The sequence below is a fragment of the Falco cherrug genome, chromosome 2 (assembly GCF_023634085.1).
Source record: "Falco cherrug isolate bFalChe1 chromosome 2, bFalChe1.pri, whole genome shotgun sequence".
In the NCBI taxonomy this organism is placed as follows: domain Eukaryota; kingdom Metazoa; phylum Chordata; class Aves; order Falconiformes; family Falconidae; genus Falco; species Falco cherrug.
Genome location: NC_073698.1, coordinates 62,798,103 through 62,825,868, shown reverse-complemented (window position 1 = coordinate 62,825,868; position 27,766 = coordinate 62,798,103). Strand labels below are relative to the sequence as shown.

The window sequence follows — 27,766 nt, the reverse complement described above, 5'->3', positions numbered from 1 at the left end:
CATACTTTAAACAAATATTCCCAAAGAAGCCTATAGGAGGACCCTAACCACTGCCCAGTCCCTAAACTTCATAGCTGTCCCTGAAACTGGTCTGGATGCTCTCTTGTGGAACAGAATTCACCTCATGCTGGTGAGAATTAATTAGTATATAAATAGGGTAAGGAGATGGGATAGGAAGTTGAGAACTTCCTGTTCAGTGTTTGGCTTTGGTCTACCTCTGAATCACCATGCTGACACCTATAAAGGCATTGTCTAGCTGAGAAGTCCTAAGTAGTTGGTTTGGGTCCCCCTATTATGACAGTATAGCATTTAGGATAGGATTTCATGTAAAGAAAATGTGCAGGGCTTTTTGCAATTCAGAAACCATTGAACCACTAAAATGTGTACACCAGATACCTTTAAAAACCTGGATGCAAATTTGCAGTATACATGCTTAATTGAAATCTTTTCCTTCCCACAAGAATACACTAATTTTTTGACACAATGATCACAGCTACTCATATGCTAGAAAACTCAGAAAATCAATTTGATTCTATCCCAAAGCATTTATTAAATGTCAAAAGAATATACTACTGCAAAGGATCTGGTGGCTTGCCACAATGGAAATGACTCAGCCAGCTTGTTTAAAGAATGATATTTTAATTGCTTTGTAGATCACAAACCTGCCAGCCTTGTAATTTACACTGCTGAAGAACAAGACGACATCTCTCCTTGGCAGACAACTTCTTCTCTCCTGCTGCTGTATCAGCCAGATCTTTATACCTAGAAAAATCAGCACAAGTAGAGTTACTCTCATGTTGGTCTGGCTCACATCTTTGCAGAAACTGTCAGTTTTCCTTTGCCTCTCAAACCTTTGATATCCAAACTTGAAGCTTAGGATTCTGCTAAGGGTGAAGAAAACAAGAAGGCAAATCACTTTAAATCTTGTACATTATTAGGCATGACCTTGGTTAATAAGGGTGTGGGAAAAGTGATGTCTAAACCAAAGATTTGCTTCCTGCCTGTTCTTTGGATGCCTCACTGAAAATCAATGCAGAAGGAATGCAAAGCCTCACCAAACTGATTTCATCAGTACTGAATTGGGTCACTGAAAGGAGGAAAATATTTTTTCAGTATGTGTCATATGACATATACCTATTAAAGAGTAATTTTTAAGAGTGACATTGATAAGAATTTGTTCCATCAGCCCGAAATATTTTTTTCTTCACTTTGAACAAAAAGTCTTACAGCAAAGAGACTTTAAGGAACTTGATCAGTTTATACTATTGGAAAGAAGATCAAGAGGAAATTTGATTACAGCATCCAGTACCTTCAAAGACAGAAAATGCTAGATATTAAGGGGTCTTTGATGTACCAGATAAAAGAACTAATGTAGGAAACTTAAATCATACGAAGTCAAATAAAGTATAAAATTCAAATTTTAACTGTGGACTTATTACAACATATTACTAAAGAAACTGATTAATTTTGTACATCTTGATGCTTCATATTATTAATATACTTTCTTGAAGATATTCCTCAGCCTAGGTATGACTGCATGTATAGAGCTGGAATGCTTTTTCATTATTAAAAAGCCAGTTTTTGAAAAGGAAAGATTTTGAAAATGTGTAACTTTTGATTAAACTCCCAATAAAACAGTGGTAAGTTTTGAAGTCTGTGTGCTAACTACATTTCCTGACATTTTGTTTATTTGGTTCCTTAACAGCTGAATTCACCTATAGCTCTGGTGCAACCCAAAACCGTGCTGTCCTGGGACCACTCACATAGACCGCGCAGGCAAAGCTGCAGGGCTGGAATGACTCCAAGGACATCAGTGATCCCAGGAGCTGCGGCGACTCTGGAGCTACAGCTGCAGACAAACTGTCCTAAGGCAAAATTTCACCTACAGTTCTAGTGCTCTGGAGCTGCACAGACCCTTGGGTATTTCCTCACCTTCCGCATTGTGGAAATGTTCTCTGGTCTGGTAGCAGTCCTGTTGAGGACTCCATGGCTAAGTCTACAGTAGTAAATGAAATGTGAGAGGGATTATTTCTCTGGCATAGAAACCATCTGGCAAAAAACCTAGCCTGTCTATTAAGTACTCTGCTATGTTCTATTAAACTTTCGTCACCTTCCAACAAAGTGTAGCCATACTTCAGCTGTTTTCTGGGACTGGAGAGACTAGCCCGTCTTAATTCACAAATTGTGCCCAGGAACTGTATGGACCAATGCTGGTTGGAAGGGGCCAAACCTACACCAGAGACCCTTTTAGTTAGTCTAACGCTCCAGATGAGCAGTACAAAGCTCTGGATCCTACTTTCCCAATAGCTCAACTAGCTGTACAGTCACAAAGACATTTGTTTCATGGACTGCTATTAAGGCTGGGGTCACTTCATTTCCAGCTGTATTTTCTTAGAAATCATGGAGAATCAGAGATGTTAAAGAGACAACCGCTGGAAAGCTTAGCAACTGCTGACAGAAGCAAAGACAATTCAGCATTGACTCACAAGGCATGAAGAAGTAACTGTGACAGTGGTCACCCTGAAACTCACAGCAGAAACCCAAATAAATGTACCTCATTCCTGAAACAGAGTCAACTTAAAATCTAAAAGGTTGATATTCTATGTTTGGATCTAAATATTTACTTTAGATCCATGCAAATCACATGCAAATCAAAACAAGGATAACCAAACCAAGGATAATATAATCTGTATTATACATGAAGCCAGATGAAAATGATCCACTTTTCTCCCCAGCTTTAAAAGTCTCTGAAATTTCATTGCACTATCCTGGAAGTCTAATCGGAATTCACAATTCCCTTCTATAGATTAAAACAAGCTCTTTCTTAGAAAAAGAGGACAGGTTAATGGTTGTGATAGCAAAGAAAGAGCTAACTATGGAAATTTAATTCTGCCACAAACTTCCCCTGTGAACATAGCAAGTCGTTTGGAAGATGATCTACTTTCCCTTAAGTTAGACACTGAAAAGCTACACTCCTCGCCTGAGTAAGTAATCTTGTTCTCAAGGCAGTCTGTGAAGATAGGTACTTTCATAGGGTGACTTGTTCTATGCATTCTAGATATCTCGGTTAAAATGAGAAAAGATTGCCCTCTGGAGGTGCCTTTCTCTACTGACCATAGACGACTCGGCAGAGAAGTCCAGGCTGGGTGCTTGCATTCTGGATGGCTGAGAGTAATCTCACCTTCAGGTCTACTTGTCTGACTTACTCATCTGCAGGGTACTAACAGAAGGACTAACAGAACTTTCTTATTTTTACTATCTATCTTGTTCAAGCACACTGCCTATGTAAGCACCTAGGATAAAAAAGCACCTTTAGACACGGTGTCATCATCTGCCATCTCAGATCAATAATTTTTATCTTGTATAAGGCTGCTTAAACAAAAACAACACAAAATTTGTAGGTTTTTTGCAGCCAGAATGGTTCCCTGATTTAATTCTCAGCCTAGTTGTGCAAATACCAGTGTTAACCTCAGGGAAATAAAGGGAATGGGTAAGTGGGAATGAGCAGACCACACCTGTTGGTAGCAGCCCAGATTTTTCCTGAACAAAAGTGGTGGTCTAATCATAAGTTAATTTATTTTTTTTACTTAATTCTAAATGAATTAAAATATTTAAACTTTCATAATTATTTCTTTTTCCTTTTGGGGAGATAGCCAAACACTATAGCTTTGGCTTAGGGATTTGTATTTTAAACTTGCTATTACCCTTAGTAAAAAATTATGTTAAAAAGAAAGCAAAACAAAATTGAAAATGAATGAAGATATAAAGAAGGAATAAAAAGTTACAAATGAGACATTATTATTAAAATGCAAATTGACATATCTTTAGTGTATCAGATACTTTCTATTGTGAACTGAACTGGTGTTACCATGTAGACACAATAATTTAGTGTTCTTTTAAATGTCATGAGTTTTATAAATTTCTTGAGACCCTTTCATGGTCTCAAGAATAGCAAAAGAACCTGTTATTTTTCAAATTTACTATATCACAGAAAACAGTAATTAAAAATACTGAATTTATGATGCAGGCTTGTATAGATAAACTTGAGTTAATTGCAAACAACAGGGCTTGATTCTGGAGAAATGTAATCTGGAGAGTCTGAAACCTTCCCTTACCAGAGAATTCTTCCCCTGCCACTGCAGCCTTAGTTCACTCTGAAGTGAATGAACAAACCCGGTTAAATATCAGGCTTCTTCTCACTGAAGAAGGTCATACATTTTGCCCCAAGTAAATAATGCAGAGTGTATTTGTAAGGCTTTAGAGAGGATCCCGAGGAATCCAGTGAGCACACTCAGTGCTACCTTGCTAAAAGCAGTCTGTAATCAGGTGTAATACACTTCAGCTAAACTTGGATTGATGAGTTGTCTAGACTTCTTTAAGAGCAGTAGAAGACACTATTCAGGTGTCATATACCCTACTGTAATATTGGTGCTTTAAACAGGTCAGATGAATTGTGCACTGTAAGTCTTCAGTTTCTTTCCATTGAGTAGAAAAGATAGTCTATGCTCTTGACTCCAACATAGAAATCTAATATTAAACAAAGTGAATCTTCCTCCTAGCCAAGTCAGTAAACTGATGAAAAACAGTATTTCACGGCCTAGCCAGAGCAACTTATTCACTAAGGGATCCAAAACAAAATACAAAACAGGGAGATTTAAAGAATTAAGTTGAATCAACCCCCCTCCACCACGATGCCAAGACTAATGTAGTGTTGATTAGGAAATAAAGGCAAGACCTTCTCCAGTTACAAGCTGAGACAGGGAAAACTACCATCCGGGGGGCTCTCCCTAATGCCCCTCCACAGGAAATCAGTGTAAGAGAAGCTCCATTTTCCATTGCTTTGTTCTTAGCACCCTCCTTGTCCTAACTTGTAATTTTTACACACCTAAACAGAAGAAAGACCTTTGGCTAGACAAGCTAGCACTGTAAGCATGTACAGAGTGGCTGGGATTCTCTGGTGTTGCAGAAGCTGTGCTCTGACCTCTCTTCCTTTGCTTCTGAAGGATGCTCTTTGTCAGGGAGACTTTTTGTTTGTTTGCTGCCAATACCTTCAGATAGCTTGTGAATATGGAAAACTCAGTTCTCTTGGGTCTTCACAGATAAGGATGTTATCTGATCATTTTCTCCCTCACTTCCCTAAGTGCACAGCTGACAAGATCCAGCAGGCTGTTTTTCCCTGAGACAGAATATTCTCTAGTTCAGGTTATGGCACAGTAACCCACAGTAATATTCTAAGGCTCAACACACTATTTGATTTACACAGAGTGTGCACAAATAGGCTGTAGGTCTGTACTACCAGTTCTGTATGCAGGGCAAATCTTTAAGCATTGGAATAAACACCACAGCATTCAAGTTCAACAGCACATCAACATGATAAAAAGATACTAATGGAAAGAACGTGGCAAGTACAAAGTGCACAAAAACAAGCAGCTCCAAATCAACAGCTTAAACAAACCACATAGATGTCTTTGAGCTGAAGTCTCAAAACTAGGGGTTTTGTTTGTCTGGGGCTTTTTTGCTATTCTTTTCTCAGAACTCTCTCTTGCCTAGCTAGGAAAGAAAGATAAAATTGACAAAGTCAGAGGCAGCTTCTGACTGCAACCCAATGTCCTCAGCAAGAGAACAGCTTCTAACGCCGGAACTCCTATCTTTCCTGAAAGCAACTCCTTCTCTCCATGTCTTTGTATTGTTATTTAAAAAATAAAAGTCATTTATGGCTGGCATGTATCTGTTTTATAAGAGTGCTAGGTAATGCAGTTTTAAGTTTTAAATATCCAAACACAGCTTATGCAAGGGAAAATAATCAGTCCTGCCAGTGTAATTCATTGTGTTCCAGTTTCATTTTCTCTTTCTTTTGTTTACCACAATGTATTCTCTTTGCCAAGGTAAAATGGCATGATTTAGTTAAGATCCATTGAATAGGTAGTAAATAAAAGGTGGCAATCAAAATTAACTTGCATCCTATATTTCTGCCAGAAGAAATGTAAAAATTGTCATCACAAAGGAATAAACCCAGGTTGTGCTGCATTGCTAAAATTCTCTTTTTTCCCTTTATAAACTTCCCCTTTTCTTTCTTTGACAACCAGTAACAAACTGATGTATTATCATGTCTGCAAAGTATGTGAAAGAGATGGACTTTGTTTGAAAAACTTGTCATTATGTGTTCATAACTCAAGACTTTTAGTTTTGTTTGTTTGGATTTGGGTAGGATGGGGAGAGTGTTAGGCATGGTTTGTATTTGAAAAATCTATCAAGTGAGAGCTGAAATATCTAGAGGAACTATCTACTGAAGAGAGAAACTTAATAACTTGTAGGGGAAAAAAGGATGTCTAGAAAATTTTCAAGTAATAGAAACCTTATAAAAGCAGTCAGGAGTAAAGAATAGGATGGAATTTTGATTAATGTTATGTGTATATAAAGGATATATACTCATTCCACTTCCCAGTGTTATAACGTGGGGGTTTTTTTCTTGAAGGGATAACCTAATTATTTTTGAAATATGAGGAACATGGGAAATTCCAGATAATTAGAAAAGGAGAAATAGATTATTATAGTTTCCAAGAAAAGAAAAGAAAAGTGATTCTGCCAATCTCTGTACAATATATCTGACATAAATATCTCATTATACAGTATAAATATTAACAACCAAAGCAATTATTAAAAAATTTGGAGAGAATAAATCTTTGGATGTGGAGAAGAAAAAGATGCCTTTATAAATAACATAATATAGCAAAGAAACAGACTGCATTTTGCGTTTCTTTTACAGGAGTTCAAAAATATAGTATAAGTCTATAAGGTTCACCTTTATATGAAACACACTTTGCACTGAGGCTGCTTCATAGGGACATACAGAATTAATTCAGATTGGTGTAGAGATGAGCATGAGGTGCAGTGTGCTTGACAGATTTGAAACAATGAATAAGTATATATGGCAGTGAACCAAAACTTTAGAGTACCTGCCCATGATACTAGTGTCAGTTTCTTAAATATCCTAATTGGTATCAAGCAACATAGCATTAAATGCCTATACCTGCACACAGTAAGTTAAGGGAGAAAATAAAATCAGTAATTTTGGAAGAACTGCAAGCACTTTTAATCTCTCTGGGTTAATATGGCACATTTGCTGTCAGAAAGAATCCTGGAAAGCGGTAACACTGAAAGTGACCTTACAGCAAACTGACCAGGCATCATAGTTTTATAACAATATTTTTATATATGCCAATGAAAGCCAGAAACTTTTCTGCTGGTGAAACATTCTGATTTTCTACTTCAATAATTAAAAATTCACTTCCTGTACAAAAAGGTATGGGGGCATGTATAGCATGCTTTAACATGTCTATGGAAAAAGGAAAATGCATGACATAGTGACATAAAAGGTATGTAACAGGGATAAAAGAGCAAAACTAAGAACTAAGAAATAAAAGTGGAAAAGACTCAGAAAAAAAACAGAAAAAATTTATAGTGATGCACATGTGGGTCAGCCACTGGCCCCATGTAGAGCTCAGTACAACTTTTGAAGGAGAATCAGGGCCATGAAATCCACTGGATCAGAATACCCTTGCATAAGAAGTGGCCATTTGAGATATTTTAATTTAGACTGCATAAAAAGCAAAATAAATTTCTCAGATAAAGATATCAATTTGTAATGGGTGATAGATAAATTACTTGGAAGTATTGATTTTTTTCTTTACTAAATTTTATGGTTTTGCATTAGGTTTTGTTATCCTTAATCTTTTCTAGACATCTGAATTTCAGTTTCTGGAGAGTAGGAATAACAAAGATATGTATGACTTAATCCTAGAATATTTATTCATATACTTCATGTAATTAAGCAGGGGCTTCCTCATCTCAGACAATGTGTCAGCAGAATAATAAATGGAATATAAATTATAGTTCAGCTCTTGGGATTAGTGGATTCAGCTATGCAAATAAAAAATGAATTCACAACATCTGCTAATGATTTGCATTACAATACTTTTGCATCATCTTACTTAAAGTTGACATTCCCATTCCATCTTGATAAAGCAGTATAAAAAAATATTTATTCAAGAAATTGGTAAAAATGACACATTAACTCAGAAATATGCTAGCATCAAACAGATAAGCCACCCTATTACATGAACACTTGCCTCCAACTCTGTAAATGTTTACATTTATGTCTCTATAGGTAGGTCTTCTCCACACCTAACTGCCCCTTCATGCTTGGGCACTCCACAAACATACACACAGAGCAGTAAAATGCTTCAAAGTAAGCAGAATATATGGACTGTAGAACAAATTTGACTTTCTTTATCAACCTGCCAATTTGAATCTGTATAATACAGAGGTGATGCAGGACTGCTGTGTAATGAAGCTAGTTTCCCTTCTCCACAAACATAACTATAAAATAGGGTGTCAAAATTAAAAGTCCTCCTGCAAAACCAGAAGGTCTGAAATGACAGAAAATTAAAGCATACCAGCAGGTCAGCTTTGAGTAGGTCTAGGTACTAAGTCACCCCTCGAGGGGCATAGGACGAGGTTGTGACTGCTGGTCTACAGATCTGCTGGCACAGTGATGGGCATGATATTACAAGGGGGTAGAATTATGAGAAGACTTTGAAACGGTATTCAGAGAAGGCTGTGCTTAGGCTCCAGCTCTTGTCCCAGTGTTTGGAAGCTGGGATCACATGGTTGAAATAACTGTAAACAAGTTGTGTAAAGCAAAGTGACTTATGACTTTTCCTGAAAAATACACAAGGCCTTTTCAGGGATGTGATACTGAGTTGAAACACCAAAGTGGACTTACACACACTTTCCCATTTGCTGTCCTGGTGAGATTGCTACTTCAATGGCTCATTGTTTGCCAAGAAATCTGTTCCCAGATCATTTGGAAATGTACTGCGATAGACACATATTGCAGAAGCAGAAAGCAAAACCATAGTCAAACAAAAAGTTTTACATTAGAGGGAAATAGGAATGAATTTGATGTTCCACCTACATGATGCTTTATTTCTTCCTTGCTTTTGTTTCTCCTCTTCTGCACAATCTTGACTGACTCAGCCAAAGAACAATGGAAATGCACAAAATCCTTCCCGCAACGCTCACTGGTAGTTCAGACAAGGTGCATTGGGATTATGGGGAAGGTTTTTAGGACCTTCTTAAACCATACAGGCAAAATAGCTTCTCTGGAAGACCATCTCTACCTCTGCTTTCTTCTGTGGGAGCTTCCCTTTTGTTCTCTGAACCCTGTGAGTAGTATCAGTCTGGGTAACAGGGATTCTCCTGCTCTGAACTGTATAATGGTTAGACAAACTGTACACAAGCAACACTTTTAAAGATAGGCTAAGGCTGTTGCCTTGGCATACAGCATCAATACTGGACCAGATTCTGCTCTCATTTACTGTGCAGTACAGTAGGAGTAATTCTGCTAAAACTAATGATGTTAAATTAATGCCACATGGGTCTAAGCAAAAAAGCAAAGTAAGATCCAGTGATTAAGATACATAAAAGGATTTTACATGCACGCTTGCATAGGATTTTGTGTTTGCTCTCAGATGTCACCAGTATTAACTGCCTACCATTATTCAGTCTGACTAGGAAATCTAGCTTTAGAAAGTCTCATTCCAGGTTCTTCTGCTGGAGATTAAATCATTGTAAAGAGTATCAAGATGTGGATAAGGAGAAAAAGGGTGCCATGAATGTATGAGTTGAGTGGAAAGAATTTAACAGCTGCAGAGCCACAGAAAGAAAAAACAGCAGGAGTGTCACAGTTGCTTTTGAGTGTTGGGCAGCTGGACTGCATTTATACAAGTCTTATGAGCAGGGGAAAAAAAGCAGTCAAGAGCAACTAAAATTTTTCTAGGCACTGAAAGCACATAGTTATATTTAATTAATCAATGAATACAAAGGAATTATTTTAAAACTATACAGTAAAATTAATCCATGTGACAATTTGCACCTTAATTAGATAATTCAGAGTTCCTGCATAGTACCATTAGCATAAGCTAATGTGTTGCATACTTACTTCTTTAATATGTTTATTTTAAAGATATGCTGTTTGTATCAACTTAAGAGGTATATTATTTTAACAGGCATTGCCTTAGAAGGGTTTCAATGTATAAGGATTAGTGAAGATATTAGTGATTGATAATATTTTCTTCTAACAGGTTTATTTCTATGGCAGGCAGTTGACTGAACTTCTTATTACCATATATAAATCTACATCCATTATCTTTGTCATTATGTGATGCCAACAAATTTTGAAGTACTCAATAACTATTTTCATTGAAACATCAAGGTTCTGAAATAATTTAGTGTTACTAGCTTAGCCGTTGGTTATAGGCACACAGAACTCAGTCAGCTTGTGAGATACAGGCCAAGAACTTTCAATATTCTTATTTGCACACAAATATAATTTTATTTATTTTTACAGTCCAGGTTTTTAGATGGAATCCAGTAGTGTGGTAGGTTTTTTAATACTCTGTGGGAACATTTCTCCATGTTTAGAAACAGTATAAGCTTTTAAATTTGTGAATGTGAAATATGCATAGATATTGTAAGGATATCATAGAGTAACAGGCTTGTTTAGTAATTTAATAAATTTTAACCCTGAGGGATAAGAAATGTCAGATGCTAGTGGAAACTGAATGTCACTTCAGAGGTATCAAGGGTCGCACTTAACTCTGGAAATGAAATAAAATTTTTAAAATTTCACAGGTCCTTCCTTAAGTTAAAATAAAGAAAACCACTGGAACTGCTGAAACAGCTTAGCCAGCATTATGTTTGAGTGTGCCCAATAGATTTATCATTGTCTAAGAAAATGAACATAGCTAGGGAAAAAAAAAGGCAGAAGCAAAAAAGAGACAGAAAAATACCTTGCATACCAGTACCTTGAGACTCTCTTTGAAACAGCTTAAAAGCCAGGACATTCTCTATGGCAGAGAACAATAAACTCCCTTGTAAGAAGCCCCACTAAGTTTTATACATACAATACTAAATGTAATATAAATAATGCTGGAAGATTATTTAGATTGCACACCAAACATTGGGAATTTAGGAAGTGCCAGACTTAAAACCGATCATGCCACTTTTATTTCCCTGTATCTGTCTACTTTATTATCTACATACAAACCCCAACTCAAGGGAGGACCCCTTTGCATGTTGATCCTGCAGAACTCTTAAGTACATTACAGACATGAATAATTAACTGAATTCTGTGGAATAATACAATAGTTTACACCAATTTGTAATTGCTTCAGCAAATTATAGTTGTATTATAAAACTCAGAAGATGCCCAGCAAACTATGCTGATACTTGTCTTTGCCTTCTAAATATAGAATAAAGCTAGATGTCTGACCTACCACTGAAAAGTCCAGTCAAAACAGAAACTTTATTTTCTCTTATATGCATTTGTGCACTGTCAGTAAGTCCCAGAAACACCAGCAACTTTATCATTCTCACAGTCCAACTCCATGGCATGTAACATAAAGATCGATATTTTGCATACTACTTATTCTGTGAGCTAGAGAACCGATGACACCATGGTATATCTTCAAAAGCTGCTTCTGTTTCAACTCCAGTATGTTGCTCTCTTAAGTTTTTTGGTTACAAACCATTAATTCTGTCCTTTGCCATAGATGGGAGCTAGAGTGAGACTGTGAAACACCTTCAAAAATGGATAATTGTAAAAAAAGTCAGTTGAATCATATCCTAAAAGTGACCATTTTTCTCTATACACTATAAATTAAGTCAAGGCTAATTAGGTGAGTCACCATAGACATCTGAAGTTATCTAGTACATTTCTGGTCTTTCAAGTATTAAAGAGAAACTAATGGGGAAAATGGAGAAAACAAACCAAACAGCTCTAAAGAAACAACTCCAAAGGGAGTAAAACAGAATAGTCTGCTTACACTTAAGAGTACGTGTAACATATAGAGCTATTTAGTTTATTCATAATATGAATAGGTCAGATATTATCACTCCACTATCACATTGTACAAATACATTTCACATGGCCTATAGCCTCTAAACCAGTCCCAAACTCCTACTTACATCTAGGCAACTCCCCGGGTGATGTACATACAACAATACACGTGGCTCGCCAGGGAGAATGCCAGTGCACTCTGGGTTCTGGTCACCTCTTATAGTATAATCAATCCCCTATTAGCAAGCTTTCACAAGAGATTAATAATTTAGAATAATTCTGAGACTGCTGTGAATTAACCCAAACTGGGCCCCGCTATCAGAAAGGATGACAGAGGGAAAAAAATACAAAAAACTGGAGGCAGAAGGAAGAAGGGATGCTTGGAAGTGATGGTGTTTGTCTTCCCAAGTAACCATTACATGTGAAGGAGCCCTGCTTTCCTGGAGATGGGTAAACACTCGCCTGCTTATCGGAAGTAGCGAATGAATTCTTTATTTTTCACTCCTTGCATGCACATCTTTTGCTTTCCCTATTAAACTGTCCTTATCTCAACCCACAGGCTTTCTAACTTTTGTCCTTCCAATTCTCTCCACCATGACACTTGGGAGGAATAAGCAAGTGATTGTGTGGGGCTGAGCTACCCACTGGGGTTAACCCATGACACTTCTTTATAGAATGTGATGGCTGCCAAAGACATAGTGGTTTTAAACTTTGTGGATGACCTTCATTCTTCACAGGATATTATTCATTATCACGTTTATGAATTTGGGTTTAAGGTGCCCTCAAAACTGAGGACTTCAAAATATTTCATTTAGTCACTTTTTCTTGCATTCTAAAAGAAAAACAAGCAAAAGTGATTACCCTCAATCAGAAATATCACTTCCAGCTCTAGGTCTGAACCAACACAATGGCGAGATTGCCTTTTGGTATAAATTGATATCATTACATCTACTTTAATGGAATATTGCTTTTTAATACCAGTCAGATTACAACTTGCTCTCCTTGCAAGGATTTCAGGTATCATGGCGCTTATCAATGCAGTACTCTATCAGAAGGCTGATGATATTATTGCATAGCAGACAATAAAGCTAAAAGGGCCAGTGTGATGACCTATCACTTTGCAATCTACTTAGTACATCATTCTCACTAATGCCCTAACCTGCTCATGAAGCTCTGAAATGTATTGCTGCACTTTCTTAATTCACAAATTATATGTTATAAAATATTGTAACTTCCCTGCTTGCAAGAGGAAAAAAGGGAGAAAGGAAAAACAGAGAGAAAAAAAATGAACACCAAAAAGTTTCTGGACAAAGGTTGTTCAGATATGCAATGGTGAGTCCCGTACAAGATTCACAAACACAAACAACACAGCAGTGCAACACAGCATCAGCTAATAGTACTGATCTAAAGATAACAATAGTTATTAATAACGGCTTTATGCCAGTTGCAGAAGGACAGATCTTATTTGACCAAGCAATGATAATAGCATGAACATAAACTTTCCTGAGAAAAAAGGTATCTCTTCTGAATGATCTCTAAACAAAGTCAATTGTCTGGACGAGTTAGGAACAATTCAGTGCTCTGAAGCTGTTTCTGATTTAAAGTCCACTACTAGAGCATTTCAGTATCAATACACACTGCCCTAAGTAGAACTGCAGATTTCAGAATGTACAGTTAAGTGTAACCTCTAAGAATTTAATCTAAGAAGAACTTCATACTGAAATCAGAGGGAAACCTGTAATTAGAACAGGCTTCAAATATACTCACTGCTGTGATTACCACAAGAATCCATTATCACTGTTCCATATCTTTCTTCCCAGTATTTCATCCAAAAAGGGATGTTTTCCCATCTTTTCAAGTTACTTTAAAACAAAAATTCATTAAAACATTAAAAACCCAGAGATTCTTTATTTTTAACTGACTCCATACAGCTTAAGTGTTGTAATTTAGATATTTTAACATAGTCTGTTCATATAGGAGAATAAGGTTAGCCAATGAAAAAGAGGGAGAAGAAAGAGAAGAGGGGAAGAAGGGGAAGAGGAAGAAGAAAGAAGAAGACAAAAGAAGAAGAAGAAAGAAGAAGGAAGAGAAAGGTGAGAGTTGCGGTCTGATACTGTGCCTCCAAACTTGCACTTGACATTGTCTAACCAGTTAACACAAAAAAACTACTTATAATCTTAAAAATTGTGTCTGCATATGAATAGCTAAAACTAAAGGTTAGATTGATGCTATTTAAGCCATTTTTAAAGAGAACTGGAAATGGCAAATCATAACATTCTAGTGACTTATTGCTTCTTGCAACAACACTGTAAGAGATGTCTCTACGTACAGCTTTTGTGTTCTCCCTCACAATATGAAATTTTCTCTGCTGTTCCTTGAGTACAACACAAGACAGAATGGGAGCTCCATGATGGAAAACACAAGACTGGGTTGAAAGAGTTAAACCCAGAAAAGACAGCCTAGAAACCTGAGAGACAGTAACGAAATTCCAAGAAACACTCAATAAGTGCAGAAATAAAGATAGGGAATAGCACACTAGCAGATAATTGTTTGGGCTTTCTGAACAACATTTTTTTTTCTCATCAAAATCCTGCAATTCTCATCAGCTAAGTGGAAGGCTCAATTTGCTTATCAGCTCACATAATCCACAGAGGTTGTCCTGAGGTCCAGCAGCCCTGAAGGTTTGCCGCAAATTGGCAGGGAAGGCTAACACAGTTTTCTTATTTCAGGACCTGTGCAACTGGACCTTGCAGTCTCCACTGCTAAGCAGTATCCCAGACACAAGAAATATGTGTGATGTATGAACTTCAGTCTCTAATGCAGTAGTTCATAAATTCTTCCTTGGCCAAGGAAACTAAAACACAAGCAGAGCAAAGCACTGGGTACAGCTCAGCAATTTGGTGAACCACATTAAAGAAGAGAGAGGAAAAATTAATTTTAATTTCTAATCTAATTTACAAAACACTAATGGTAGAGGAGTGTTTGTAGAGGAGGATAGTTTGTAGAGGAGGATGGTACCAAAATAAAATTGTTCAGTATGAGTGAAACAGAGCATCTTACTGCCTCATTTTCACCTGAACATGCCTGAACAGCTGTATTCTTGTATTCACTGAGCAAGAAATATAAGCTCACCTCATTACTCTAGATGGGTCCTTGATCACTATCATTATTTTTAAAAATTTATATTCCAAATGGCTTTTACATGTCTTCCTTGAGCACCAAGTGAGGTGAATGACACAAAAGTCAGCCAGGATCCATTTTATTAATTGATGCAAAGAGATTAGGTTCTAGATATTAAGCTTGTACAACCAGGCTCTGTCTCTGCCCCAGGGAGTTTCTGAGCCCTATTATTCTACACTAGTAATAGAGCACACACTGATATTTACTTTTTTGCTGTTGCACTGAATAGCAAAAACATAACAATTCACTATGTTGCTACTAAAGTTCTTTTTGGTATTTTTTGTGAAATTATCCTATTCTCATTTTAAACAAAATGTCAAAATGTTAAATGCTGGAAATAAACAGCTATCTGGAGACAATTCCTAATTCCATGGTTATTTTACTGTTTTCTTTATTCCAGTTTTTCTGGATATCTGAGGATACTTTACCTATACGTATAATTTGGGATGCAAAATGAAAACTTTGAACTCTTCACAAAATTGTTCCTGCTGTTGCTTTGACTTAAAAGCAAAGCTAGAATTAAAAAATCTAGCCCACTAAGAACGATTCTGAAGATGTTAATGCAAAATATATGGGCAAAATTTTCTAGGAGTCTAAGATGCATGTTACTCAAGCCTTTCTATTTTAAAGATAAAGTAAAAACTGATTTCTGTCTCTCTACTCGAAGAGCTTTAGAAATTGAGCCAACACTGCAGGGATATTCAGCAGAAACACTGCAGCTGGAGTTGGCAAATCCATTGAAATCCCATATATCATTTAATAATTATATTGGTGCTGCCTGTTTTTACAGCATTTAATAGCATCTGACCTTATTAATTCCAATTTTTATTATGTATACTTTGACAGTAACTGTCACAGCTCCCACTTAAGAACCAGAATTTCTACAAGATTTCTCTTCTGATCGATGAACTTTGGTGATTGAAAGGTTCACCTACAGCTGTCAGCTTTCACTTTGATAATACAGAAGCAGAACCAGTAAATCCAAAAGGGACAGCAGTAGAAATAATGATAAAACTTTGTAGCCCAGGAAGAAGTGCTCCTGCAAAACATGACCTTTTCTTAGCTGCTATCTTTCTCTAGCCATCGTAAGAGTTCAAATGTGACTCATATGCTAAAGACCAGTTATATTAATCTCTAATTAGATATTAATAGAAATCTATTCAAATTCATCTAATTAAGATACTGTCTGTATTACTGATAAAACATCCAGGTTTTCTGATATTCTATATCTTCACCACAAAGGCCCCTAATTCAAACATTCTATCTTTTTATTAGCTAGCAAAAAACCCAGCTTTTTTTTTTTTTTTTTTTTTAACCTTGGACCACATTACCTATATGATAAGGAAGACCCTAAAAGTAAATAAATGAAAACTACAGGGAAGGCAGAGGAGGGTAGCAATTCACTGTCTTTTGGGAATCCAAGTTGGGATCCAGGCCACAAATTCTCTTTGATTTTGCACAGTGCTTTCAGACCTACCATTAATACCCTTACTTCTCAAGCCAGGTGAGCCCTGGAGAACTGCATAGTACATTCAGCTGTAGAAAAACAAGATTTCCTTGCATCACTACTATAAAACACTTTGCAGCTGAGCCGAGCCAAGGTGCAAACTACACGGCTCCATTGACTGAAACAGCCCATCAGGACTCCAAGACACAAACTGAAGGTGAAAAGCTTACAGTTATGTGTAAAACTTAAAGACATCCATCTGGAGACACATTTTTCTACATAGGTCTTATCGTTCCTGGACTGATAGTTCACAGTGTCACACATCAACTATATCAGGATAGCAGGATATCTTTTGTTTTACATCTGTAGGCCTATTTTCCTCTCTTTGGGGCCACGCTGTCAAATTGGTAGTTAACATGACTCCAATGGGGAGGAAACTCTTTTCTTCAAAAGAGAAAACTGCACGAAAATCAAGAGTCCTCACTAGCATCTAGGATTTGCAAACAATGACACAGCAGAGCATGAAAGAATAAAGCAAAAATTACTTGTATTTCTATTCCTTAAAAAACATTCAAGAAAAAATTAAGCTACAGGCAAATTTAATTATTCTCATTAAGAGATGGAAATCCTCCACTTTTTCTTTCTTCCTCTGTGTTTCACTGTTGTCAGCTACAAAGGTTTTTCTCCCCAGAGTAATAGGGATTAATTCCTTTGCCCCTTGGGGCAAGCCATAGAAAGACTAAACTTTTTCAGCCCACTAAGAGCACTTAGTAAGACCATTCACTTGTTTACAGCTTCCTACAGTGAATAAAGAAGATTTCCTTCATCTTCCCTTATATTTTGTTCCTTGATTTTTCTCCCCCTCTCCCGCCTCAGTGTAATCAGTATAATATTAAACAAATACACTTATTACCTACTAAAATTAAAAAAAAAAAAAAAGAAAAAAGACAATAAAAGAGTATCATCTTCATTCACTGCAATAGAGCTGTATTGTATCCCTGGACTTCTGAATATAAAGGCTCCTTCCAGATGTGAAAATACCACAAAAAGTAGAGGTCCTGTCAGTTGGTATATATTTCTGTACTCGAAGGTAATCAGCAAGTCTTCATCACCTTTCAGATCCTACTTCTGCTCATGATCCTGCCTTGATTACGAGGTTTTAACTAAGCTTCTAACTTTCCATCTCTATCTAGAGCAATACTTTCCTGTTTGTTTGTTTTCTTCCTTTCTTTTTGATTCCAGGACAGCTCAGAATGGAGTCTGTTCACACACACACCAGTATCATTGTGGCCTGTTGTGACCACTGCTTGTAATAATTGACATGTTACATGTTACATTTTACCTGTTTGTATGGTATTTGTATTGGTCTGGGACTGAAGGACCCTAAGTACAATCTAAGGTGATGCCATTTTTTCTCCCTTCAGCAACTTGAAGAATAATAACCAGTACCTCAGGGAGATAGGTTTATACTCTTGTGCAGCGTCCTGACTGTTTTGCAAGAAGCAGCTCTTGCAAAGCCATTGCACTCCAGCTCGGTGCCTATGCTCAGTCTTCCTGAATGCATACCAATGCAACCATTGCTGCCCACATAGGGGCTGGAAACCACAAACCATTCTGAACCATGCAAAAGAAGTAAAAGAGCCATGATGCAAGAAAAACAATTGCAGAAATAGAGAAGATACCATTTTTCCCACTAGAACACTAGAAATACCAGTTTGACACCAAAGGAAACAAAAAACTGAAATGTGAGAAAGTCTACTAACTTCAGCCCTATAAGCATATATGGAAATATGACAAAATCACTTCTCATTCCAGTCAATGAATAGCAGGACAAAACCAGAGGTAGGCTGAACAGCCAACAAAGCAAAGCCAGTTTACAAGGATATCACCAAAACTAATTATCCAGTTTCCAAACCCATTCTGTCCAGTCACTGAGGAAATATAGAAATGTAGTAAAAGTGACAGTTTTTTAGAAGACTTTTTGAAAAGGTAGTATATAATCTCGGAATTCAGTAATTCGTTACGCTTTTTTACCTATAGTTTATTGGCTAAAAAGTACAGTATTAAGAAATGATAGTACTTTTGAACTGCAATCTAATACTACCATTTCTGCTAAAAACTTTGTACTTTTTAGCCAATAACAGAACAAATAGCCACACGCTTACACTATTTGAAATGAAAAGAATTATCCAAATACACTGAATGTGAATATGAAGGTTAATTTGTCATGGTGAGTAAAGTGAAGAATTTACTGTTCAAAGATAAACTTTGGCCTCTGTGACAGGAATGGCTACTGTAAACAGCTTTGCAATGCTGATGGTTTCTTTCAGTATCGCTAGGCCAAGAGCTCTGTGTTCCTATTTGTACAGAAATCTAAAAATCAGTAGTGTCAAGAGAGGTACGCAGAGTGGTTATTGATAACTTCTGAGTAGGTTCACAATATATGCACAGAGAATATTATAAAATGAATTTCATTTTCAGTGCCACCATGCTAGCCCCACCATTGTTTCATTTTATGTATAATAATACAATTATTAGGACCTGGACCAAACAGGTAAAAAGACAGGGGCTCAGCTGCAAAGTACCTATAAAGAAAATTTATTGTGGAGGAAAAGGGATAAAGCTGGACAGTATCAGAACTAGAACATTTTAAAATAATACCATAAATGTTGCTGGCATCATATTGTTAAATTTTGTTGCTATTCTTGTTTTACTATCGTTACTCCAAATAAATATTTATTGTGAGACACCAGATGTCTTCTAGACTTTTAGGTAAAAATTTGTCTTTGGGACTTACTTGAAGGAGTGGAGGAAAAAGACTGAAATTACATTTGAATCTTCAGACATTTTTTTAATTATATTTTTAAGTAAAGTTTCTCAAAAAAAGACAACATGCCTATATGTTAGAGTGAACATGCATGGTGTCATCCTCTGGCACTGAAGCCAAGGGAATAAAATGACCTTTGAGATATGGTTACTCTCCTTTATCCTTCAAAAGAGAGCAGCTACCTTTACCCTGACCACCACAAATGGTCCCAGGCCTGTGCTAACTTTAAGCCTGTATCTAGGAAAGTGAGAAAACCTGGGTGGCAAGAACCAAATCCCTGCCAGGAACCATTGTAAGGATTTAACAGTAGAAAAGATTGTGGTTTTGTGCTCGTGTAATAGTCCCTTGAAGTGTTCAATTCAGTAATATAGAAATGCCCATATAAAGATTGCCTCTGCCACTTCTGAATATGAAAGCAACCTACTTTTTCGAATCTCCCATTATATGCAACTTCTCCTCAACCAGCCTGCACCTCTGGATTCATGCTGCAGGCAATGTGGGATGACACAGAGGGCTTACTTTTGAACCATGTGGAATTATAAACTCCTATACTCCTGCACTTTTGAAATATTTACAGAATTGCTAGAGAATATTATTCTGCCCAAGCAGTAATTTAACATCCACAACTTTTTCAAGAAGGCAGTTCAGATGTGTGTAAGCAGCTGACAATCCCATGTTGGTTTACAGAAGTAAAATAATACATAGGTCAGATCATGACTACTCAATGTATCAGTCAAGGAGTAGAACATGCAGAGAGGAAGAAAGTGTGTTGAGTGCATGAGACTGCTAACCGAACATCTCTTGTACAAGACGGCACTCTCTCTTTGCTGAAGTATTTGAGAAGATGAGTGAGCCAAAACCCCAAAACTGAACCGGTGATGGGGGAAAAGAGTTGGCCTTCAGCCAGAAGCAGTGACACACATCTTTTTGTCTTTTCACATTAATTCAAAATTTCACTCATTTCTAACAACAATAAAAATGGAGTTGTGGTATGAGCATTAACAACTCATCATCACCATGCAGAAACAAACCCTAGCATATGAAACACAAATACTGAACCCATGTCACCTACACTGATAAATTTGAAAAATTACACTATTTCTCCTTCTGCTATTTAATTACCTGGAGACAACATGCAATATTTTGTATTTTATAAATTGTATAAATAGGATAAATTATAAAAACTTAACTATTTTATGAAGTTATATTTTTTAAATTGATACATTTTGCTGATGATCTTGTTAAATATATTTCCACAAAGTTCATGGTTTCTCCAATTAAAAAATAATAAGCCTACACCCCTTCCTGGCAGACACGATTTTTCTCTGAAGAAAGTCTGAAAGACTCATCAGCAAAACACTGCAAGAACTACAGAACATGATGTGGCTTTGTACTGTATGTAATAAAAAGTTTTTATGCAACTTAAAAGAATTTACCTTGACAAGAAGTCTGTGAAAGAGAGACGTATTGGATATCCATGTCGTATGATTTTGACCATGTCTAGAACGCCAATATACTGCAGTTGAGCAGACACGTAAAAATTGTCAAAAGTATCTGGCAACTTGGAGTTATTAGGCTTTATACAATGAACAGAATGTGGCGTGCAGTTCTGCAGTTTTCCAATAATATCTGTGAGTGATTTCTGTGGGGGAAAAAATCAGTTATCAATTATTATTGTGAAGCAAGGTCAATTGCTCAACAAGTATGTTCTTCCTAACTTTTTAACTTTTTCTCAAAAAGCTTGACGTGGCCATGCAAGTGGCTTTCTCAAGCACACAATTTTTCTTTCTTCCATTGCAATCTGTAAAGACTAATCCTGCCTTTAATTTTTTTTTTTTTTTTTGCTGTTGCTGTTATTGTAAATTTCTGTCCAGAAGATGTTCACTAACCCTGAGCTGTATTGCCACAGTGGTTGGGCCCCCTCGGTCCAGTCTTTGAAGAAATGAGGATGTTCCTTTCTTTTTCAAAAGCTGTGGGGAAGAAAAGCACAAACACAATACCTTTAGCTCAAGATGGGCAGTAAATCTTCATTTTCACTGTTACACAATTTACTAAAAAAGGCAAACATTTATACAAACAGTATGTCATAGACAATGTTTTGAGTTTCAGAAAGAATTGGGAAAGTGGGTAAATATCAGAGCCATGACTAGCAAGAAAGTTTTAATTTCAAAAGCAGATGTATACCATTGGGAAGTTAAAAGACCTTTTCCAAATAACTGGGCAAAGCAATGTGATCTGGAACTCTATAGCAGAAGCAGGACTCGTGAAGTTAAGTATCCCATACAGTCTGCCTATAAGTAGCATAATTCTGTAACTCTCTGAAAAGGTTTCTTATGTTTTTGGCAGATGTTTAACTGAGTAAATCTAAGCACAGATAATTTTAAAAAATCTTGAAGGCAAAACAACAATATGAATTTTAATATTAAAAACACCTTCCTTTTTCTTCCTGCACACAGGAATGCAGTTAACCTTTTTTTCTTTTCTTTTTTAGCCCATTTTCATGCATTATAGACATAAATTGTCAATAACTTTGTATCTCATTAGAACCGATGTCATCCTTTACATCAGAGTTAGTTAGGAGTGGGAAACAAATCTATTTTTTAATGTTCTTCCTATCTTTGAGATTAAAATGGCCTCATCCTAAAAGTGGTCCCAGAAATTAGGTGGTTTTGTTAAACTTTCTGCAGGAAGGCTGGCAAAATTATTGAATTCCATTATTTGGTCAAACTCTTAGATTCAAACCTCTGTATCAATGACAGCTTTTTTACCTCTGATTTTTCCATTGCCGTTCTCCAGTCCACTTACCCCATAAAACTCCCTTGCTATCAAGTCAGCATGTTCTGGCCTACTTGTGTCTTTTTCCAGTTGCATCAGAAAAGTGTACACTTCCTCAGCTTGGCCCCCTCAAGCCAAACTCCATTAAACACATTGCAGTGCAAGCAATTCTCTACTCACTATACTAAACTTTGGAGCTCTTTATTATTTCAAATCTTACTTACTAGGATGCAATAAGCTTTTAAGGGCAAATTCATCCCCAAATTCAAAACAGTAAAGTAAAAGAGATCGGCTTGCTTCAGGTGTTCTCATAAAAAGAACCACTAGCATGCCTATTGACACTTCTCAGTTCCAGTCTACAAAATGATTGAGGAATATAACCAAAATAGAGTTTCCTCCCCTTAACAGATAATGCTCTCAGTCCTTTCCTCTCAACAGATTAAGTCACTAGTTCAAGACCATTTCCTGAGTTAGTGCAAGAGCCAGGAACAACGCTTTGGATGCTCAAGTTCCTGCCTGCTCTCCTGTGTTAAATACTTCCTCCCATGGGAAAGAAGTGTTTGGTTCACAATGAGGGAAAGAGAAGAAAGGAAACAAGGCAAAGGCAAAGTATGAATTTAATTCAAACTCTCCAAACTTGTACATCTTCAGCTATGGGCTACGGAACACGACTATATCACTGAAGCTGCACTTCTCTACTAACCTCTAATATACAGCTTTATGTTGAAAAATCTTGTACCTCTAATTCACAGAAAAAAATACACATATATAACTTTGTAATCTCTGTTAGGAAGGTAAAACCTCCGCCTAAAAAATCTCTTTCCCAGCAGAATATTTTAAAGCTTCTATATCTAGAAGACATACCAAAAGCTTTGCAATAGATGAGTTCTTCAACTAAGACAATAAAGCAATGTGTTCATAAAAAGAAACAATGTAAAGTCAATGGAAAGAAAAGCCTTCCGTTAATGACGTGCGTTCACGTGACTAGACTTCTGCTGTATGAACCCTGAAACCCACTGATTCTTCCAAAGGAAGCAAGAGGAAGGCAACAGGACCAAACTATTTACTTAGAAAAGATTACAGAAAAACAAGGGAGCAAGAGAGAGAGTTGTGAAAGTATCAGTGAAGATATAGTCTACTTTACTTGAAAAGGGGACACAGTCTTCGTAAGTCACAGAGACCTGAGCTGACATTCCCAAATTCCTATGACCCCTTATATGCTCTAAAATACTAGTCAGCTATTAGATCTGTTCATGTCTCTCCTAGGATGGATGCACACCTCTCTTGGACCCTACTACAAGTAGAGTTGTGAGTTCACAGAGGTAGACCATACTTACCTGTGACAGAATGCTCAAAATAAGGAAAAAGTCATTTATGGAAAGGTAAACTGGTAGATACATGGCCATACACAGAGAAATCTATAATTATACAACCTAGCAAACAGCTAGAACTGCAGATGACAAGCTGAAAAGGGAGGGGAGTCACAAGAAACTCTTATCTGACCTCTAAAAGTGTCTACTTGTCTTTCCTGGATATGGTGGAGTCCAGATGACTACCCATACACAGCAACCATCCATTTTGCATTTCTCACTGCTTACAGTATGATGCATGTTACAACTCAAATTTCAGATATAAAAGGAATGCTAGTCTCTGGTGAATAATTCTTGTCTTAATATCCCTCTTTCTCCCCCTCCCCATTCCTTTTTTTTTTTTTTTTTCTCTTTTCCTTTTTATTGCCTTTACCCTCAGGATAAACTTCAAGAAATATTCAGTGATTATGATTTTCCAGCATGCAGTCATTTTGATTCTAAGCTGAAAAGAAAATGTCCCTTACATTGCATTTCCAATTACAATAACATCAAAATAACAAACCCAACATTATTCCAGCCCATGACAGTGGATTTTCAAGGCTATACTGGAAATAGGAAGAAATTACTTGGGACACTAAAGTTATAGATGTGAGCTTGATCCATGAAAGAATCTAGAGTACTTACCCACTTCCAGTTCCTGCATCAGGTACCTAGTCCAAAATAGCAAGTGCCTCTTTTTTGCCACTGGAACAACTTAGATACCTAAAGTTCTGCTTCCATCCCACAGGGAAGCACAGTACCTTCCTCAAATTAGGCCAGCTTAGTATCTACAGACTAAGTTCTGTCTCACCTGCACCGCTCTTCTCAAAGCCTACCTTTGAGAAGCCAAGCCATCCTTGTCTCTATGGCCAGATGAAGGATGAAGTTCTTCCCACCCTCCACCTAATACCTAAAAGTTTAGAGCATTCTCACTGAATCTGGAATTTCTGACTTAATTTATCACACTTCCCAAAGTAATTTGAATATGTTTTCTATCTCTCAAAAGAGTAACTTCAGGTTAAAAGCTATTCTAGACTTGTCAAAAACCTCATCGTTCCAGAGATCCCAGCTGTGTGGTGTTTCCCCCTGGCTTGATTAGGCTTCTAACTTAGATGTGCTTTTCATACTTCCTTCCATGTATGGGACTAGGATCTTTTTCACAGCCTTAGGAAGCTTCCTCTAGGAAGCTGTTACTATAGTGGAAAGGCACCTAAAGGCACCTTGTGATGCCTCAGCTGTTTGCTAAATATAGCCTTAAACCAACACTATTCATTTCAACTTAATTTTTTCCACTGAGATTACTGACAAGAACAGTAGACAGGAATTATGCTGCTATCAGCAGGGGGGCTATAGGGAAAGTCCCATTGCTGTTCTGTGGATGTACTTGCATAAAGCCTCCCACAATGACACATGAGAGCGGGCTCCTTAATCCCATGACAGAATCAATTTTATGCAGCTGTAAGCCAAAAATAGAGTTGTAAGATTCAAGAAGCCTGGTGAGGCAGCTGATGTATTGTGAGAACTGGTTGCTTCTTTTCCAGAAGAAGGAGGAATTCCAACACTCTGACAAGAATGGACTCAGGAAATCATGTTACTTCTCCTCAAAAGAGAGATGTTCTGTGTGACATGAACAATTAATTTTCTGATAGCGTCCCAAGTTTCTCTCCTTCTTTTGTTTTTAGTGGTTTTTTTCTTTTCTTTTCTTTTCTTTTCTTTTTTTTTTGTTTTTGTTTTGTTTTGTTTTGTTTTTTAACTTCTTTGGCTGACATAGCTAGCAGAAAAAGAGACAGGTTCAGAAATGGGGAGAGTTTGATTTGATTTCAAATTAACTGGGAAAATTTACATGCATGTGACCATTTAAAATAACAATGTTTGCCAAAATGTACGAGGCTGATCTTCACACCAAACCACACAAACTATCTTTTGCAAACCAGAAATCTTCTCGGGTTAACACAATAAAGACATTGGGGTTTAATTTTTGTGCTTCCTATGTCTTAATTTACTTAACTATTCATCATAAACTCAGCCAAGGAGACAAAATAAAGAAATGTTCCTATAGAGCAAAAAGTCAATAATATTCCATCCACTGCTAAGCCCTGGAACCAAAAAATCATGGACTGAATCTGGCTTGAAGGGACCTCATCATCTTGCCCAACCTTCTTCTCAGAGAGTCCAAGAAAGAGATTCCTGAGCCAGTATTATTAATGTTAGTAAATTATAACCTGTTAGCTCTCATTATTGCTTTAGTGTTTAAATTCAGTACTAAATTATTTTAATAGTTTAATGACTACAGGGAATGTACAAGCTCTACAAGGAGCTTTCAGAAATGACAAAGTGACTGAGAAAAATCTTAAAGGAGCAAAGAGCAGAAAGAGTCCTAAATTCTTACCTTGCTGAGCTCAACACATTTCTTTGCTTCTCCACTTGCACAGGCTACTGATGATTTTTTACTGAGAAAAGATGCTTTGCAGCCTTTAATTTTAAGGGCATGATATGGAGGAACAAGTGATCCAGTTTGTGTCAGCTTGGACTGGAATAACTGATTGACAACTACATTTTCACTGGCTGGGAAAAAAAGAAGAAACTAATTCATGAAGATGAAATACAAGTTAGAAAATTAAATGTATTTGGAAGTAAAAATACATACAATAGGAGATCGAATTAAATAAGTAAACTGAAAGCAAGTGGACAAACCAATAAACTATTAAGTTAGTTATTAAAGAGCATTCAATAGCTAAGGATCTGTTTTCAAACATATTCAGGTCCTGTGATGAACAAAACAGGGCAGAAAACATAACCTTTTGGACTGTGATCTGTCTAAACTTAATTGCTTATGTGATAATCACCTCTGATTTTTATTCCATTACAGATTCCAAATTTATCCATCTATCGAAGCAATACAAGAAATGCATATTGCACAACATTTACCTAACATGTAGCATTTACAAATGATCACGCACTTGACAGAAATAAATTACAGACACTCACTGCACCAAAAAAAGAGTTCTATAAAACACAATATGGGAAGGGATAAGAAAAAACAAAAGGCAAAGCGAAGGACAGAAGTGTAGCAAGCTGGGTTCACATTTCTCTACATCAAAACCACACTTACAAACATTTACAGAAAAAAATGCCATACATACGTTTGATGCAGTGGTGATAATTAGTACAAAAGAAATACACTTCCAAGAGGTGTTTTTAAAATTTAAGACAGATAGGATACTTTATATTAATTTCAGTTAAATTTTCCCTTATGAGATAATGGTCATGGGCTTTTTAAGACGAACATGGTAATTACATGCTGCTTGTACTTCCACAGCACCAATAACCATTAAAAACCTGTTGTGTGATATATCCTTAACCATTCTTAATTTGTACTACTGTATTTTAAGAACTAGCAAACTGGCATTATGATCATACTCCTCATGCATAAAACAAACAAAACCCCAGAAAGATGAATGGGATAAACATCATAAATAACATCATTAAGTTTAGCACAGCAGGTAGAAATCCTCTGTTTGCTCTTTATTAGCTGTCTAAAGGTATATTACTAGATGCTTAAATGCAATAGATTTGTTTCCCTTTTTATGTGCAGATTACTATTCCTTACTTAAAAGGAAATATAAAATTATGAGGAAGACACTAAAGCTGATATTTGAAACAATTTCAGCACAATCAGTGGACATAGTAAACCTCCATATTTTTAAATTATGGATAAATGTTATAAGCAGCATTAGGAAAGGCATTAAAATTATGTTCTTCAAATTAAAACAGATAAAATCTACGTCAATAGATACTCCTGATTTATTTGTTGGACAGGTACATTCCACGTTCTTACATGTATATGCAAATACATGTTGTTAGCATATTCAAATTTTTTGATTAAGGAAATTAAAATCAATAAAAATCAAAGAAGGCATGCACTTAAGGTATATGCCTACATAACTTATGAAATTGACCTTAAAGGAAATATGTCACTGACAATCAATAGGTTTTAAGCCTATGTCACTTAAAACAGGACTGTAGCCCTTAAATTTGACTTACATGCTTGTAAATATCCTACCTTCAGATTTTTTCCATTATTTATAATCGTTGTTATTATTATGACTTGTTAATTGTATATACACTCACTTTTAGCATATAAAACATTTTATATACAGACCAGTCCTCCATTCTTCGCTTTTAACAGTTGCAAAGCTGATTACACAAAACAGCAATGAAAGCACAAAAGGAGACTATGGGAGAGAATGGAAGAATACTTCCTCTTGTAGAACATAATGGAAGTT

At 36.5% G+C, this 27,766-nt stretch overlaps 1 protein-coding gene across 3 annotated transcripts in view; it reads right to left on the bottom strand.

The window, feature by feature from the left end:
• MYO16 (myosin XVI) overlaps positions 1 to 27,766 on the bottom strand; it is a 412,244-nt gene that overhangs the window by 67,388 nt on the left and 317,090 nt on the right. For all 3 annotated transcript variants that reach the window (XM_055702545.1, XM_055702542.1, XM_055702544.1), the window contains 4 exons: positions 25,870 to 26,045; positions 21,246 to 21,326; positions 20,793 to 20,998; positions 663 to 762 (listed from right to left, as the gene is read on the bottom strand). In XM_055702545.1, coding sequence (XP_055558520.1) covers positions 663 to 762; positions 20,793 to 20,998; positions 21,246 to 21,326; positions 25,870 to 26,045 — 563 coding nt within the window. The remainder of the gene's footprint in view (positions 1 to 662; positions 763 to 20,792; positions 20,999 to 21,245; positions 21,327 to 25,869; positions 26,046 to 27,766) is intronic.